Raw genomic sequence first — 20187 nt, 5'->3', positions numbered from 1 at the left:
GTGCCCTTATGTAACAGAGTACTCTGTACAATAAACATATGCAATGAAGTTTTTGAAAAAAAAATAGCTTTAGAAACCTTGTTTTTGTTTATTAGCAAAGTAAGAAATTCAGGAAGGAGATACATAAAATAAATATAAACCATCTCTTAAATTCTCCTCAGGCTCATCACCAATGTCACTGCTCTAAACAGTCACTCTAATTTGTTAATGTGCAGTCTTTCTGACATTTCCTTTGGTCTAAAACTCTGGTGTGTGTACATATGAATCATGTTTATAAAATTAGGATGAGAGTTTATATCCAATGATTATTTAGCTTATTGGGGTTTTCTCCTAAGAATTTAGTTCTCCTTTCTGATTTTTTAAAGCTTTATTTTTGAGAATCCATAGATGTGCTCAATCCAATATTATCATATTTAGCCCCCATTTCTGCCATCCAACTCTCCTCATTTCCCCTCAGTATGCCCCCTCCAAATTTCATGTCTCTTTTTATGACCCACTAAACCCAGTTATATGCATAGATGTAAAGTATGAAATACCTATCATGGGCCACGTCTTTAATAATGAATAGTGATATATACCTACAGTTTGGTTTCAAGTGTTTAAGAATAAAATTAACTCTAATTAGTATATATACTAATAAATAGACCACAGCTACCAGTAAAACATAAAAACATTATTCAAACAGAAAATCACCATAAAACATATTCTATTTCTTTGTACTACAGTTCTCACTACTTTATGGTAAATCTTAAAATATTTCAAAATATCTCATTTTCCAACGTTCTAATAAATATATGGATAGATTAAACATTAAGGACATTTAAAAATCAATTACAGATATTGTACTCAATAAAACGGATGAGTTCTTCAGTATTAAAGAAAAATGAATGTACAGCATTCCTGTTACAGAAAAGAAATGCAAACAACATTGCTCACATGGGCTCTGCTGCCCTTGTCTCCCACGTGTGTGTTTCCAGTGTGTGTTTCCACCCCTTCTAACACACAGGCTGTGATCAACTTCATATTGTACTGCTTATGGCTTACTCCAGCCAACCTAGAGTTACTACAGAAGAAGATCAGTTTCCAAGTATTGAGATGTGGGGGCACAAATGAGAGTGAAGAAGAGACAAAGAGCACACGTTTTATAGAGGACAAATCAAAGAAACAAGGAATTACTTCATAATAAACAGAGGGGGAAATCAAACGAGTAAGAGGACCATCAACAACACAGAGACTCAGAAGAAGAACCTAGATTGCTGGCAAGAAAAAAAAAAGTAAATTTGCTTTTAAAGAGATTGATGAGAAGTGATTAGAAGAATTTGGCAGGCTGTAGATCTGTAAGGTTGAAACCTGGGATGAGGCAGACTCTGGCTTCTGAATAAAGGATTAGTCATCATTCTTAGTGATATTTCAAATTGATGCACATTGTAAACATTCATCAATTCTGAGAATCCTAACCTAATAAAGATGTTTTACGTCTAGTAAATTTGAATGCTGAGAAATAATCCACTCCTGATAGGTCAAACATCAACAAAAATATACGCTTTTATTATTGAAAATCACCAGACTCATAAACTAGCAACTATTTTGATAGTAGTTGGATGTATATTTTATTGGAATAAATAATACCCTAGTTTAGGTCAGAAATTCCTGAGACATTAGAGCAGATTATTCATAAATTTAGAACATAAAAAACAAAAGGCACCATTAAAAGCAGCTTAGCTGGGAAGCTAATTGTAGATACACAATCTTCTTTGGGAATTGAACTTTTAATCTCCTTACATAACAATAGATCATGATGTTCAATTAACTGAAATGTTTTTAGTTAGCTCACTAGATGAAAATAAATAAATAGACAATGATAGTCTGTACTTGGTACCAAGTACTGAAGCAGGCTAATCAACTTTATTAAACAATGAGAAAACTTTACACACATACCTCATCCTTATTCATGGAACAAATCCATCACAACATGATTACTGTTCATAATATACTAACATACGGATTTTTTCTAAACATTTATTTTATTAGTCACAGCCTAAACCAATATAGTATTCATTAGTCACAGATGCCACTAGCTATTAAAAGTTTCCTGAAGGCATTTTTTACTCTTAATATCTGTTACATTTGCTGATCATACATTTTAATTGCAAATTTGAAACTTCAAATATTATAATAAAAGAAACGGAAACCATTTCTAGCTGCTGAAGTACTACATTTAACATCATGTTAGTGTCCCAGATTCCCATGTCAGCTGAATTGTTTCACATGTAGTCACATTGCAGGTGACTGAAGAAAAAAAAAATCTAATAAGCTAAATTTGTTATTACACAAAACCACCATGACAAACACTTCTAAATAGAGTTATACATATTTTATAATGTAAAAGTTCCTTTGAGTATCAGTTTCTATAACTCCACTTTATGGATTTAGTGGTCATTAAATATTCAATGCCATCAACTCAAGAAAAATTTTAATCTACTAAGAGGTTTTATTTGAGTACTTATTTTTTTTATCTAAAATTAGTAGTTTGCAACCCCATAAAGCAAAAAGAACCTAAAATAAGTATCTTTGATCCCCTTTGGAAAGTGATTTTACCTGTAGCTTGTTTACAATATAAACAAAGTTGTGTGGGGGGGGGTATTTCTTGCTTATTACTGATACTGCACTACAATTTAGCAAATCTGTGCTGTAAGTTTAGTGAGAACATTGTGCTGGCCACAGAAACAACTTCTTCTTCTTCTTCTTCTTTCTTCTTCTTCTTCTTCTTCTTCTTCTTCTTCTTCTTCTTCTTCTTCTTCTTCTTTTCTTCTTCTTCTTTTTTTTTGTGTGTGTGTTTGGTTTTTTTCAAGACAGGGTTTCTCTGTGTAGCTTTGGTGCCTGTCCTGGATCTCACTCTGTAGACCAGGCTGGCCTCGAACTCACAGAGATCCGCCTGGCTCTGCCTCCCAAGTGCTGGGATTAAAGACGTGTGCCACCACCACCCGGCTAGAAACTGCTTCTTATAGAGATACCTTGATTGACTGGATGTTGTTTCTGTCTGTAGCACCCTGCCCCTGCAAGAATTCCCTATCTTCAAAACCAATCATAAACGAGATCTCCTCGGCAAAGCTCTGGTCTCTGTTTAATAATACTCTCACACAAAGACAGATCAGGTTACTGTTCATATATGGTGGTACAGCAGTGTTCACATGCCTCTACTGTTGAAGTTGTTATGATAATGTCTCTCTCTCATATATATATATATATTATATGTCTCTCTGCTTTGTTCACTATTGTTTAACAAATATTAAGCATTTGATTTATACAAAATAATGTTTCTAAGTCACTGTATAGACTACCATGTATAATCTTCTCCAATCTTGGTTCACACATGAAGTTAAAATAGAATTAAATGCTTTTTTTCCCTCTGTATGCTTATAACTGAAAAAAAATCCTCATAATTTAATTACCTCTTTTCCTGTCATGTACTCAGTACAGTGAATTTTCATGACTCAGCCAAAGTTCAGAATTATTAGTTTATTATCTTTTCCTAAAAATAGATACTGCTCCAGTGAACTGACTTCTGTTTGTTTACTGGTAAGTCATTTGGGGAGTTTATGGACTGTTAAGTGGTTATTTCCTTTATACTCAGTGGTTATTCTTCTCTTTTGAAATTATAGTTAGGATATTTGAATTTAATTCAGAGAAATCTCAGAGACTTGCTTAAATCTTCCTAATAGTCATAAATCAAAACACAACTCCAGTTGCTTTTATGATGTTTATAATACTCTATTTACTGAAGCATTCAGCTTTATTGAGCACTTGTGTTCTTATTGCATTCCCTTGAAGAAACACAGCTATTATGGTTTAATTTTGTTTTCATTATCAGTCATTCCAGGTAAGGCAGTCTTCTGCTTATTTGGGGCTGGGCTAAAATAAGCTTACTTAAAATAGTGATCTGTTTTACAAGTGATGTCATAGACACCACAGATGGCAGGCAAAGGACATACAGTGATATAATGTGAAAGTATAAATTAGATGGTAATGAAATACCATGTTTAGTATGACCAATAATTTAGTATCAGCAAAGCTTAACCATCATGATGTTTTAGTTGCATTAAGTTTTCTTTACATTAAAAATAAGCAGGAGTTTCATGTTTCTTCAAAATATAAATTGAAAAATAAGACAAATGGAATATATATATATATATATATATATATATATATATATATATAAAATTTATAAGAAATGATACAAACCACCACACAGTTTTTGTTTACTAGGAGTCCTGTTTGAAAAATGCTACCTTTCCTTGAAGGATTCATCACTGATTAGATTTCAGATATTCCTATTGGATGCTAATTTAGGGTGAGGAAAATTTTACCTTCTGTAGTTCTCAAGTCAGTTTTGTCTCCTTCTGATTGGTAGATTGGAGCTTTCTGCTTTTCTGGAAGCATTAAACTTTCAGGCTTTCATTTACTGTAACATATAATCTTATTGTATAACAAGCATTTGATTTCCTTTGTTTCAGGTGCTCAGGTAACTACTGCAGGACATAGAGGTGGCCAGACATGGAGCTTGCTCGGAGTGCATTGGAAAGTAGAAACTGGACCATGGCAATTGGGCATCTTCAAAGACATTTCTCTATTTCCTCTATTCTTCATCAGCTATGGAGAACTCATTTATTCTCAGTCCACAGCTGAAAGATGATCTGGATCATTGTCCATTCATCATTCATTCAAGAAACATTTCGAGAGTATCCACACTATGCCAAAGACAGAACTAAACACAAAGAGCTAAAGGAGGCCAAAGCATAACCTGAGGAAGCAAACAATGGGTTAGAAAAATAAGGGGACCCAGAAATGGCTTCAAAATGAGAACTGATAAAGATATCTATGAGTGACACAGGTACAGTAGTAACAGCAAAAGAGAGATTGTCTATCCATTTGCCTACCATAAAGGAAAAGAGAGGAAAGAGAGTTGAAAGAAGAAAATAGCTTCAGCTAGATAGACACGAGAAATAACAATGGAAATAAAATATCACCATATCAGCAAAGCAAGGCATTGTATTGGTTACTGCTACACCCTTGTAACAAATACGTGACAAAAACAGGTGAAAGGAGAAAGATTAACATGGCTCAAGGTTTTCAGTTCATCACACAGGTGGGGTGCACCCTTATCTGTAATAGTCAGAGTGACATGGAGCTAAGCATATCCCAACAGCCCAGAAAACCAAAAGTTATTAGCCTTCAAAGGCCTGCCCCAGCACCTACCTCTACCTACTGGGTACCACCTTCCAAAAGCCTCATGGTCTCCCAAGCAGTGCCACTACATGGGAAACTAGCACTCAAAACATGAGTCTATGGGGAAAAGTAGACTTTTAAACCACAACAGGCATGAACAGAAAAAAAGGCAGAGTAATTCAAAATAATTTATTACGGCAGGTGTTGAGAGCAAAAAAGCAGAGGCCGCAGATGAAATAAGAGAGTTAGGCAACAGTCAATGATAGCTGGCCAGAATGACTTGGCAAGAAATGTAGACATTATAATTTAGAATTGAAGAGTGGCTGAGCTGAGAGAATTAGACAAATGGTCAGATTTATGTTGAAGGACAACTGCTTTGATTCACATGGGCTTCTTCTAATCCTTCCAAACCCTTGCTCTCCCCCTTGTCTTCTCCTTGTTCTTTGGAAAGCTCCTCTGCAGGGGTGGGAGGAAGCATAAAATTTAAACTTAAAAGAAAATTTAAATATCTTGTTGAGGAAAAAAGACTTACCTTGATTGACACACACAGTTCCAATAATTAAAATTCATGCCCCTCATCTCAGACCTCATCAGAAGTTTTGGTGTTTGGGTGTGCAGCAGACAGCAGTTTATGCAGAAATAGACAATTGGTCAAAATCCAAAGCGTAAATGAAGGGATCTACATACTTTGGGGTACCCCCCTCTGGACCCTAAATTAGGCACAGACCACACCCAAACATTTATTTCCAAACACAAGCCAAATGCAAATAGATCCTTTATTAAGCAAAGCAAAATGACAAGGGGGCTGAAACAGCAGCAGATAGCTTTGCAAGTGCTAATTAATGTTAAGAGGGAAAAGCATGATCTGTGTTAAAATGAGGTAGGGCATGTTGGTAAGTTCTGATTGTTATTTTAATTAGATTAGTCAAAAATATGTTTTTATTGCTGAAACTTGATGTTTTGATAGTTGGACCTTAGTAATTGGTCCCAGGAATGAGTGGGTGGCCAAATAAGGGAATAGACCTTGGTGGCTAGTTTTAGGAATATAGTCTAACAATTTGGCAAGGGGGAGAAAGACAAAAGGCCAAACCTACTGGTGCCATGCTTGCCATGCTTGCCATGCTTGGGTGTGCTAAAGCTCTTCAGTAAGTATTTATGGAGTGCTCAGTCACAAATGAGATATCTACATCACCCTCTTTCCTAGGTCCAGTTAACATTACCTGAACAAAACCAGCAGAAGATCAAGCCAGTCAACATTCCAGAATGGAGGGAGGATGGACTCATGAGTCACTCGACCCTAGCTAAAGAGCTATTGACAGTTGATAGTTTCTGGGAAAAAGAAAGTGTGTTTTCCTTAATGAAAAGTCACTGACAGGTTGCCCACTCTTCAGTGGATGGCTCACATTCATGAATACGTGGTCATCAGAAATTGGAATCAATGGGCTATAAAAACAAAGAAAATGGTTCAGCCCATAAAGTGCCTACTGTACAAGAATAAGGACCCTAGTTTAGATTCACCCAAAAAATTCTAGGCACATCAGCACTCACCTGCCCTGCAATCTCAGTGTTAGGAAGATAGAGACAAAATGGCTTCTGTGGTTTGTTTGCTGGCTAGTCAATCTAGTGGAGTCAATGAAATCTGGGTTCAGTGAGAGACCATGACTCTGGCCTGCACACACACACACACACACACACACACACACCAGTGCTCACCCAAAAAAAAAAAAAAAAAAAAAAAAAAGCTTGCACAGCTTTAAAACCTGATATCCCAAAGAAAGCATTCCGTAGCACAGAACATCAAAGAAATATGGGCTCTGGAGAGAGAAAGAAATCTCTCTATCAATTCTTGATCATGCACCTGTGACTCTCAAAGGTTTCAGAGCTAAATCTACACACACACACACACACACACAAGAACTAGATTACATTGGCTTTTCAGCCAGTGATATGGAATCAAAGGCTGGATGAACAGAATAAGGAAAGATTAATGGTAAAGTCATGCTTCATCACTAGAAACGGGCACTTTGGCAAAGCAGACTATTTGCTTTAAGTTACAATCTTCATGCATGTTTTGTTTGTTAGTCATTCACATATATTCCTTTGTTTAAAATTAGGTACAGATAGGAAGGTGAGCAATTAGAAAGGAAAAAATCAAGTCAATGGACAGTGTGATCATATTTAAACAATTCAAATCCACTTGTTTAATCCTCTTATCTTAAATTATTCACAGGGGCATTTTGATTCTCAAAAGTTCATAAACAGAGTGCAAATCACCCAAGCAGAAGTAATTTACTGCTCTTAAGCCAAAGCCCTGCCTAGCTAGGGAGTCGCCTGTAGGAATTAACCAGAACAAAATCCTGATTAAACAACTAATTGGCTTGTCTACCAAAGGAAAGAAAAACAAAGTACATCTCTCCACTTCAAGATACAGGGTCATCAAATCAGAGGTCTTTCAGAACTGCCTCAGAGAAGATGTTTAAATCACTGATGATAAAATTCAATAAAGTGAAGCCTATGGAAGGGAGGACCAAGAAGGAATCCTACCCTCACCTGCACGGTCAGTCTCAGCCACCCATAGCACAGGTATGTCCTTTATGTTCCTAAGTCAGTCTTGAGTCTCATCCTTTGTCTACCAGTGGATGTTAATAAATGCTGCCATGTGGAAGACTGCTCAGCAGTTTTACATGGTAACATTGAGGTTGAGTACTATTTAAGCCACATTCTTATTAATTTATATATTCTGTAAATGCAAGTTTAAAGAGAGGATAAAAGTGTTTAGGAGAAATATTTGAACTTGGAAAACTTGGGAAACAGGTACTAATTGTTTTCTCACAGTTTACACAGAAATAGCTAATAGATTCTTCCCTTAAAGAGTGTGAGAGTTTTCGGCAGTAACTATGCACTGGGCACTGTGTTGAACCCTCTCCAAGCACTGGCATGTGTGAGACAGAATCCTGTTGAAGCACTGTTAACACACAGCTAGAACATGGCTGAGGCTGTCCTAGCCCACTCCACGACTATTACTGCAGAGACTTCATCAATAGCCAGACTACATGGTGACAGAGGAGAGGGGGCTATGAATCAGCCTTTCCAGATGAGCTGCCCAGGAGCTACAGGACACTTAGAGAGAAAGCAAAAACAGGTGCTTTTCAAGAGCCATCTTACCCTGAAGCAGCAATGCTGGAGGAAAGCTTAGCTCATGCCCAGGAAGAGCTGTTCTGGGTATAACCAGTGCCATGTGGCAACTGTGATACTGGGGTGTTAATCTTGAGGCCTGCTTGCATCAAAGACTCTTAACAGCCATGTCTGGGATTTCTTGATGTCTATCCATTCTAAGTACATGTGGGAAATAGGCAATTTTTTTTAAAGTTTTCTATTAAAATACGCTAAATGTAACAATCTCAAAATGTCAAAATGATGTTTTCTCCCATAAAATACACCATTTTTCAGTGGCATAAAAATAATATGAGTAGTATAAGGAAATATCTAGAAGTAAAAACAAGTCAAATTGTATTGTGCTTTGTAAAGTATCCTTTAAAAGTTCAATCAATCAAAGAGTTCCTGCATAATTCCTGCTTACCAACAATTAAAATCTCCAGAAATACAAAGTCAGCCTAATACAAACATGCTCCTTTACTTCTGAATATGATGTTGCTCATGTAAGTCTATATTTATGCAACATATAAAGACTATAATGGAAATATTTACAAATAACATCAAAACATGATGAAAAAGAAGTTGAGCAGTATCAGATGTTATTACTAGCTATAGATCAACCCTACCTGTGTGCATATAATTAGCTATTCAAGCAATTTCATATTTGATAGGAAATGACAGCAGCCTTGCCTAATACATATGGTTATTGTGAGACTTAAATGAAGTTACCTGATAGCCTTTAGTACTCATAAATAATGTCAAAGATCCATATTACAGCACACAAGACACTCAAAGTCCCTGTCCTTGGCTACTTCCTCCAATCTTCTCACATTCTTCTCCATATAAATGGTTCTACTTTCATCTTCCAACCCCACACAACCACATCGTGGGCCTTTGTTCTGTCTCCATCATTCACCTGCCTTTGAAAACTCAAGATCCACTTCCCTGTTTCCTTTGCCCCTTTCCCTTCCTTTCTACTGTAGAACAATTTACATTCAAGCACCAATTCTATTCTCTACAGATATTTTCTACAAATCCTTTATACATATCTACATACATATCCTTTTTTTATGGAAGGAGGACTAGAGGTGGGTATTTGGGTGTATGTGTATGACCATATGTGTGTGTGCATGGAAACCAAAAGTCAACCTCAGTCAGGTGTTGTCAACTTCAACAACTTCAACTCAACTTCAGGAGCTTGTCTACTACATACTGAGACATGAGGCTCACCATTTCAGCTCGTGCTGGAGCTCCAGGAATCTGTTGGGAGGCAGCCCCAGCATTAGGATTACATGTTCCCACCACCACATCTGGCTTTTTATGTCAGGTCCACATGTTTGGGTACCAATCACTTCACCAACTTTCTCCCCAATCTACTTTTTTCATACTCACTGTTTTGTTGTTTGCTCTCTCTACTAGGGTTTGGGAGCCAACATTTCGGCATTATAACCATTTTTTAAGTTGTTCAGTTTTTATTTTATAATTAATTTAATTTTACATATCAACCTCAGATTTCCCTGTTCTCCCTCCTCCCACCCCCAGCCTTCCCCCCCCATTCCACCCCCCATTCCCACCTCCTCCAAGGCCAGGTCTCCCCTGGAGAGTCAAACCAGCCTGGTAGATTCAGTTGAGGCAGGTCCAGTCCTCTCCTCCCTGCACCAAGGCTGAGCAAAATGTCTCAGCATAGGCCCTAGGTTCCAAACATCCAGCTCATCTAACGACAGGTTCTGGTCCCACTGCCTGGGAGCCTCCTAAACAGTTCAAGCTAGTGAACTGTCTCACTTATCCAGAGGGCCTGGTCCAATTCCATGCGGGCTCCTCAGCTATTGGTTCACAGTTCATGTGTTTCCACTAGTTTGGCTATTCATCTCTGTGCTTTTTCCAGTCATGGACTCAATATCTCTTGCTCATATAATCCCTCCTCTCTCTCACCGATTGGACTCCTGGAGCTCCACCTGGGGCTTGGTCATGGGTCTCTGCATCTGCTTCCATCAGTCACTGGATGAGAGTTCTATCATGATAGTTACAGTGTTCGGCCATTCCATCACCAGAGTAGGTCAGCTCAGGCACTCTCTCGACCATTGCCAGTAGTCTATTGTGGAGGTATCTTTGTGGATTTCTGGGGACCTCTCTAGCATTCTGCTTCTTCCTATTTTCATGGGGTCTTCATTTATCATGGTATCTCTTTCCTTGTTCTTCCACTCTGTTCCTGATCCAGCTGGGACCTCCCATTCCCTTAAGCTCTCTTTCCCTTGACCCTTGCCCTCCATTACCCCACCCCCACCCCCAGTTTGCTCATATAGATCTCATCCATTTCTCTGTCATTGGGCCATCTCTGTGTCTTTCTTAGGGTCCTCTTTACTAGGTGGCCTCCTTGGAGTTATAAGTTGCAGTCTCGTTATCCTTTGCTTTACATCTAGTATCCACTTTAAGTGAGTACATACCATGTTTGTCTTTCTGAGTCTAGGTTATCTCACTCAGGATGATATTTCCCAGTTCCATCCATTTGTCTGCAAACCTCATGATGTCATTGTTTTTCTCTGCTGAGTAGTACTCCATTGTGTATATGTACCACATTTTATTTATCTATTCTTCAGTTCAAGGGCATCTAGGTTGTTTCCAGGTTCTGGCTATAATGCTGATATGAATATAGTTGAGCATGTGTCCTTGTGGTATGATTGAGTATTCCTTGGGTATATGCCCAAGAGTGGTATAGCTGGGTCTTCAGGGAGGTTGATTCCCAATTTTCTAAGAAAGCACCATACTGATTTCCAAAGTGGCTGTACAAGCTTGCATTCCCACCAACACTGGAAGAGAGTTCCCCTAGTTCCACATCCTCTCCAACATAAGCTGTCTTCAGTGTTTTTGATCTTAGCCATTCTGACGGGTATAAGATGGTATCTCAGAGTTGTTTTGATTTGCATTTCCCTGATGATTAAGGATGATGAGCAATTCCTTAAATGTCTTTCAGCCATTTGAGATTCTTCTGTTGAGAATTCTCTGTTTAGCTCTATAGCACATTTCTTAATTTGACTGTTGGGTATTTTGATGTCTAATTTCTTGAGTTCCTTATATGTTCTGGATATCAGCCCTCTCTGTCAGATGTGGGGTTGGTGAAGACCTTTTCCCATTCTGTAGGCTGTCATTTTGTCTTGTTGACTGTGTCCTTTGCCCTACAAAAGCTTCTCAGTTTCAAGAGGTCCCATTTATTAATTGTTTCTCTCAGTGTCTGTGCTACTGGTATTATATTTAGGAAGTGATCTCTGGTGTCAATATGTTCAAGACTACTTCCTACTTTCTCTTCTAACAGGTTCAGAGTAACTCGATTTATGTTGAGGTCTTTGATCTACTTGGACTTAAGTTTTGTGCATGGTGACAGATATGGATCTATTTGCAATCTTCTACATGTTAACATCCAGTTATGCCAGCACCATTTGTTGAAGATGCTTTCTTTTTTTCCCTTGTATAGTTTTGGCTTCTTTGTCAAAAATTGTATGTTAATAGATGTGCGGATTAATGTCAGGTTCTTCAGTTCTGTTCCATTGGTCCAAATGTTGGTTTTTATGCCAGTACCAAACTGTTTTGTGTCAGTGCATCCCTATAGGAGCATCTCAAGTATTCCCTGGCCATATCCACTGTGGTATAACTCCATTTCAAATGAAAGGTTGGGCAAATGTTCATGTACAGAAAGAAGCAAAACCATGAAGAGAACAAAGTAATGATGGGATGAAATGGCCAACTCCTCATAATGTTTTAAATTCTGCCACTAAAAGGCCTGATGGGCCAACACTAGGGTAATGTGAAGAAGAAAATTGGAAGGACGATGGACATCTTGTTAATTGTGGGAGGACAGTGGCCAAAGATGATTCAATAGTAAAGTTATTCAATAGTAAGGCCAAGAATATCTATTTAGGCACAAGAACAATCATTTTTAGTAAATTATAGAGAGATGTTCAGTTTTAATAACCACATTGATAACTGAATGAGAACGGTGACATTTCACATTCAACTTTATTTTAGAGTAACTACAATCTCTATTTTGTTTTCAAAGGGAGAAAACAAAAGTGAAAAAGAATCTCTAAGGACGAGAAGGACACCAGTCACATGTGAAAAGTCACACACCAAAGAACAAGGTCAGAATGCTACCTGTAGGGGGGAAATGTAAATTATGTCTTTGTCTAAAGTGTATCATTTAATAAAATATTTGTCCTTGGCCAAGCAAACTATCTTAAGTTATCGATAGTTAGAAGAACTGAATTATATGTGAAAATATTATATTTTCATTCAGTCCTTTATTCATACATTTAGTACATTCACTAGATACTGTGTCTTAGGGAGAGGTATATACATGCATGGGCATGTGTGTGTCTGTGTGTCTGTGTGTGTGTGGTAGATAGATAAAGATTTAGATATAGATATAGAGTTTCATTTTCATATGTTTGTTCAAGTGCACTTGACTGTGCAGGTGTATCTGAAGGCCAGAGGTTGACATCAGGTGTCTTCCTCAGTTGCTCTCCATCTTATTTTTTTTTGAGACAAGGTCCCTCGCTGAACCTGTAACCCGCCACTTTTAATTATACTGACTGCACAGCAAGCCCTAGGGATGCATCTATATCTGTCCCCAAATTTTGGGATTACAGACTTAAGCATCTAGCCTTTATATAGGTACTGGGGATCAGAACTCAGGTCCTCAAGCTTTCAAAGCCAGCACTTGACCCACCCAGTCATATTCCCAGCTCCTTACCAGATAATTTTATTACCTACCATGTGCTAGGTACCATTCCATGGCCTTGAGGTACAGGAATGGAGATATATAACAATAACCAAATCTTTGTTCATGAAGAAGTTATGCTACAGAAAAAAAATCAGACAGATCATGAGAAGCACATCATAAACAGTGGAAATTCAGGCAGTGATGAGTTATTAAGAAAACAGAGCAGATATGGAAGCACATGGTTCAAGCTTCATTGCCCTCTCCTCTGTACTCTCTCAACTGGAAAGCTTATATGTCTAAGGCTGCACACTCACTTCTACATGGATAACTCCAAAACTGTATCAGGGCAATCACTTTGTCAAACTCTATCCAGTATTTTCCAACTAGCACTTAATGTATATATAGATAGATATATACATAGATATAGATATATACATGTTTAGCAAAAATATTATGATTAAAGATATTTACCTTCATCATCATCATCTTCTTCTTCTTCAAATAAGCTCCCTCTCTTCACTGTCTTTGCTACTATCATTTTTATAAAATCTACCCCAAGCTCAAAACCTCACTCTTGTTTTATTTCTCTACCATGAATTCCATAAGGTGTGTACCTCATCTGCCTTAGTAATATATCACAAACTTTCTGGCTTCTTTACACTCTCAATAACAGCTTCATGAGCCAGGCCTTTATAGTTAAGTCACACCTACACTGCACTCAGGCCGTAAGTGGTATCTTCTATTTAGGAGTCTGTTTCACTCAATTTTTCTCCTTTTCCCTCAAGCACAAATACTATGGGCATATTGCTTTCCTGTACCTACCACTTTGACCCCACACCTCAGCTTAAGAGCTGTGAGTGCCTTGATACTGCCTTCAGGACAAACATAAATACTTTCACTTGGCTTTACAGCACCCAGTGCGTTCTATTCTTAGCCCCCTTGCCAGCACATCTCTCCTGCTTCTCCTTTATGAAAGCCACATTCTAACCAAGAAAAAGCAGAGGAAGGGAATCATCAGAGCAGAAGATAGCACTGATTAATATAACAGCACAAAATTATTGACATAAAAGCAGAAAAAAGTTTTTTTAATCTATCAGTCATTGTAGTGATCTGTATTAAATCAAACATTTAAAGTGAGATACATTCAGTTTCTATTAGCCTAAGATTCCTATCTCTAAGAAGGAAAAAATAAGAAATGCATGAAAATCACAGTCAGGTCTGCAATTAAAGAAAAGGTTTGCAGCTAGGGGCACAGCTGAGTGGTACAGGACTTGCCTAACATGTGAAATACCCTGGATTCAATCCTTAGCCATGAGGCAGAAAAGTTAATGTAAATAAAGAAAAAAAAGTTGTAAGTGAATAAACTCCTACCAATGAATACTGCTGCATTCAGAAGCATCCCTCTGAAAACATGGCTCCATTCTCATTGGGAATGGACTCTTCCTCATAAGAATCTGATAGAACTTATGTGGAAAAAGTAACTGACCTTAGCAGCAGACAAGAATAATCTAAAGGAAATAAGATGTTCCCAGTCAACAGAACAACATTATACAGATACTGGATTTTTGCTGCATCAGTCTTATATTTTTATGTTTTTACATTCTTCTCTCCATTTACTTTCATCACATTTTTTTTTCAAAAACAAGGAGAAAATTTCTCTAGGCTCCTGAACATATTTATTTACTTACTTATTTTTCAAGAACATCCTTTGGTTTTTACTGCTCAACTCAGAATATAAAAAATGCTTTGTGTTTTTAAGCAAGTAAGATGTTTCCATCACTGACTTCCTTTTGGGTTTCATTCTAGCCAGGAAAATAGGAATAATAGCATTGCTTACCTGTAGGCAAACCAATGAAATGTTCCATTAGAAGTTATACCACTCAGATGCTATATACAGTCAATTCACTTAGTCTATCTGATTTAAATGTTTAGATGATGTATTGACAAAAGAAGAAGGCTTTATTTTGGATAAAAACTCACATATAAAACTGTCATCAAGAGTAAGAGTCACATTCCAGGAGATAGATATACTTAAAACAGAGGAGACTTGGTTTTACAATTTTAAAAGTGTGTGTGTGTGTGTGTGTGTGTGTGTGTGTGTGTGTGTGTGTGTGTGTGTGTGTGTGTACAGGCACGTACATACCACTGTGAGCATGTGGAAGTCAGAAGGTAACTTTGAGTAGTCAAGTCTCTACTTCCACCTTGGATTCTGGGATCAAACTCAAAGTCTTCTGCTTGTGCAGAAGCTATTTTTACTGCTGGTCCATTTCACAAGTCCACACCTGCTTTTCTCTTTATTTTCTACATGCATGTAATAAAATACATTCATATCAACCCCACCCCTCCCAACTCCCTCATATTCCTCCAACATGTCCCCCTCCCAACTTCAAGTCTTTTTTTCCAACATAATATTTTTATTGATTATTTGGGAGTTTCTTATAATGCACCACAATCATGTTAACTTCCCAGTCTCCCTAAATCCAACCCCTCCAACACTTGTGACCTCCCAACTGAAAAAAAAGAAAATAAAAAATTTGACGTTCAATTTGTATTGTCCATACACTCACTGGAGCACAGCCAAACTCCCAGTAGCCATCCCCTTACAGAAAACTTAGTCCTTCCCCACCCCTACCCCTGCCAGAATCCATCAGCTGTGAACAGCTGTATTTCAGGATTCCAATCACAATGTTTAAGAGTTTCCTCCAGTGGCTTCCTGTCTAGACTGTTTCTTTCTTTCTTTCTTTTTTTAGTGGTGGGGGGGATTGGAGAAGAGAGAGACTATCACAGAACCCTTCTGTATCTCTCAACCTCAATTGTGAGTCTGCAGTCATCAATACCACTGCAAAAGAAGCTCCCTTGCCCTTTACAGTCAGCGGCAGCACAGATCATAGACTTCCACGTGGTTTCTGGTTCATGGTCAGCATGGACCATGGACCTCAGCACAGTCTCTGGTGGCAGCACAGACAATGAACATCAATATGGACTCCAGTGGGAGCCCAGACTATGGACATCCATATGGACCATGGACATCAACATAGCCCTTAGCTATCCACAGGAGTCAAAGGAAGCCAGGAAAACAAAGGCTACACTATAGAATTATCAAGATAATTCAAACTATGCCTTTTTATGAGTTGTTTGAGACTATAGATGGTTTTAAACTAGAGCTGTTCACACACACACACACACACACACACACACACACACACACACCCCAAAAAAATCCTTAGTAACATAAACTAAGAATCACAACTTTAGGATAACAAGATTATCCTCACCCTTGTTATATGTATATTTGTAAGGAGAAACCTTTCATAGCTAGTAGTAAAAACTCTTTGGTGGAGTTTCATTTAACAGAGAAACTATTCAACTAAGGAAAACTGTTGTTGTTAACTATGCAAACTTAGCATGGCTTCAAACTTTTCAGTTAGGATTAAGTTATATTTAAGGTATTTTATCTTTAAAAAGCAAAATTATTAGTGTTTAAAGAGAGCATGTGATAGTGTTGATATTTTTATTTTCTTCCTTCAAAACACACAGGTGCAATGTCACAAATTCTGCAGGTGTTGATTTCTGATTTTAGAATTCTTATCTTCTGCAGAACATGGTTCAGTTTATATCTACCATGGAAATGAAGAATGCAACACATTTGGAATCAAATAAATATAGCTTACTAATGTCCTCTTTTGAGTACAAATGTCTTTTTTAGGTTTCTATTTCACATATATTAGAATAAATTCTTCTTTAAAAATACCAGAACCCATGAAAATATGTATATGACTTAAGTAATTATTTATAATTATTATTATATATGTATTATAGATGCTTTAATGAACCTTATTGTGTGGAAATAGATCAAAATATGTTATACATAGATAAAATTTGGTAGGTTGGATAATGTCTACTGAAAGACTAGAACATTATTATGTCCTAAACTCATTAATCTAGTTTTATGCATTGACTTTTGTTTCTTGGGTTGTTAAAATTTTGAGATGGGGAGATTATCTTTGATAATCTGATATCCTCAATGTGCCTAGAGTTCATTCTGAGAGGACAAAAACAGAAGAAAGACAGGACAATGAAAAACACAGTTTAGATGGATACATTCTGGAAGTGGAGAAAATGACTACAAAGGAACCGGGATAGCTTCTAGACTAGGAAAACAGAAAGTGAGTCTTTACTGGCGGCTCCTTGCCCCAAACCCTCTGCCCTTTCAAACCTTTTTTAAACTTCGGAATTCCAGAACTAAACAAGTTCTTTCAAGGCCTTTGTGGTAGTTGTTACCACATCCATAGAATTCTCATGCATACAGCTTAAAATACTCCAGTTTAAACAAAAAAGGAAGAATTCAAAAAGCAAAATTAAATTGTATCACAGCCAGTCATGAAGAGTAAGAGACGTATACTACAAAGAGCATTTCAGGGTTTGATACTCCTGAGTCTAAACTACAGTGTGTTGCTTTTCAGGTCCCAAGTGAAGAGAGTTAACATCTCTGAGTCTGTTTGCTCATGGGGAATATGAGGAGAATACCACTATCAGCTGGTTGTGAATGAGAATTAATTAGGTACTATGCGTACATCATTTTTCATTGTGGTTGTTAAATTCTACTGTTGATAGAAGACAGATGAGATACACTAGTAAGAGCATCGAAGTCCAGTGTACAAAGGGGTCACTCATTCCTGCCAGCTTCTGCATTATGTACATGAGGATCAAGTGCACCTGGATGTTCCACCTTCTCTACAGAGACAAATTTTAACATGAAATTTCTCAATTTTTTAATGCCAAGTTGTTATTATTTTATGATATTCATTCAAATAGAATGCATACTTCTCCCCTTTCTTTTTTTCCCTACATACCACCCTTATCCTCCCTACTCACAAACTGATAACCTCCTTTTTGATTACTATTGGTGTGTGTGTGTGTGTGTGTGTGTGTGTGTGTGTGTGTGTGTGTGTTAAAAACAACCTGTTCAGTTCATTTTTCTTCTTTGTGTGTATATGGTTTCAGGGCAGATGACTTTGAAGAGGCTAAATTCTCCCTTCTTCAGTATTCACTGTTGTCTGCAGTTTTTTGCCTATGGGATGGATCCTGTGAGATTTTCTCCCTTCTGCGATAGCATGTCTATTGACATTGTCACTGTTCAGGTTTTGTTTATACAGCCATTACTTAGAGAAACACTCTTACAGCAGACTTCTTCCCATTACAGATCTTGCAGTCTTTCTGTCCTCCTTCTGCGATGTTCCCTTGAACCACAGATGCAAGGGCTGTGCTCCAGAGTACCCACTAACACTGGACTCCCTGAGATGCAATGATCTTTGCATTTTGTCCAATTGTGGTTTGTGGTAGTCGTCTCCATCTGCTGTAGCTAGACGGTTCCTTGATAAGAGGTGATAGCTACACTTATCTGTGAGTATAAGATTTAGAATGTACCTGGGAATTATGCTGGTTCATCAAAGTGATAGTACTACATTCTCTTTTAAGTTCCTTGGCCTAACTACCCTTAGGAGCTGGCTTTGTTTCTAGAACCAGGCATGATTTCTCTCCGGTTGAGTGGACCTTAAGTCCTCTTAGACAGCTATTGGTTATCAACAAAATGTGAGTGCCACTATTGAACTTTTAAGGATATATTGCCATGCTGGTCATTTAATGATTCATATGTGTCACAGCTTGGTAGGACTATTAATTGTTTCCCTCTCTTGGCTACTTACAGAGTACTTTCTATGGATGTATATTAATGGAAACCAGAGGCAGAAAACAGGCTTTCAGGTTAAACCCAGCTCAAATCACCCAAGTCTTGTGTGTAGTGTCCTCAGCAATAGAGGCTTACCTTCAACCTCTGAGAGGTATCCAAGAGTGTCAGTAATAGTCTATATTGCTTTGCAAGTCTTTTATACTACCCTGACCATGCACTCAAAAGAGGGTTTCTCACACCTGGTACTGGAAATTTTGCTTGTCTATAGTTCTTGTGGGGAGCATTGTCAATCCAAATGGCATAATTTCATTAATGTTTGTAAAATATAAAATAATAAGATTCCTTGAGGTATTAAACAAACAACCTTGGTATTGTTTTTTCTCCTCCCTCCTTTCCCTTCTATACTGACCTCTTTTGTCTTCCTCCCGGTTCTTCTGTTTTGCCCCTTCAGATCATCTATATCCTTCTATGCCCATCTCAATCCATCTACCATGACCACCACCATGGTCCCTTTATGCTTTCCTTGTTCCCATGGTTACTCCATGTTGTATACTCACATCTGTAGGATATTTGGGTCATTTCCTTTTCCTAGATATTGTGAAGAAAGCCACAATTAATCCTACTGGGCCAGAATCTGTGGGGTGCTGAATCTCTTAGGAATATATGTAGGAGTAGTATAACTGGGTTTATTTTTAGTTTTTTGAGGAATCTCCAGATTTCCAGATTTCCAGAGTGATGGCAACAGTTTGCTCTACCACCCACAGTAAATGTGGCTTCCTCTCTCTCAACAACCACTATCATTTGTCAGTTGTTTTGTTGATCTTCGCCATCCCAACTGATGAGATGAAATCTCAGAGTTTTAATTGGAATTTTCCTAATTGCTAAGTATCATAAACACTTTTTGACATATTTCTTAGACTTCTATTGTGAATTCTCTGTTTAGGTCCCTAGCCCAATTTTTAATTAGGGTATTTGTTTCCTTGACTTTTTTAAAAGGTCTTTGTATATTCTGAATATTAATCCTCTGTCAGTTGTATATGTATTAAGAAATCCTTCACATTTTGTGAGTCTCATCTTCACTGAACTGATTGCCTCCTTAGCTATACAGAAGTGTTTTTAATTTTATGAGGCCCTATTTGTCAATTGTTGGCCTTAGCTCCTGGCAAATAAAGTCCTATTCAGAAAGTCCTTTCCTAAACTTAAGTATTGTGGAGTGCTGACTATTTTTTCTAGCAGTCTTAGTAGTTCAGATTTCAAATTGAAATTTCTGATCCATATAAAGTTAATTTTTGTGTAGGGCAGTAGATACAGATCTAATTGTATTAATTATAGCTTGGTTTATTTTCTTTATGGAGTCATGTGGCTGTGCTCTTAAGTTCAAAGTACTGCTTCCAGTGCTGTG

General features: G+C 37.5%; 1 protein-coding gene across 1 annotated transcript in view; it reads left to right on the top strand.

The window, feature by feature from the left end:
- Positions 1-7698: 7698 nt before the first annotated feature.
- The window catches only part of Cngb3 (cyclic nucleotide gated channel subunit beta 3), a 172135-nt gene continuing 159646 nt past the window's right edge, over positions 7699-20187 (top strand). Inside the window, exons 1-2 of the mRNA XM_028885175.1 lie at positions 7699-7809; positions 12434-12515. Of these exons, the coding sequence (XP_028741008.1) occupies positions 7699-7809; positions 12434-12515 (193 nt within the window). The remainder of the gene's footprint in view (positions 7810-12433; positions 12516-20187) is intronic.

Source organism: Peromyscus leucopus, chromosome 2 (genome assembly GCF_004664715.2).
Source record: "Peromyscus leucopus breed LL Stock chromosome 2, UCI_PerLeu_2.1, whole genome shotgun sequence".
Lineage (NCBI taxonomy): Eukaryota > Metazoa > Chordata > Mammalia > Rodentia > Cricetidae > Peromyscus > Peromyscus leucopus.
Note: the sequence above shows the minus strand (reverse complement) of the source record. Positions and strands in the feature narration are given on the sequence as shown.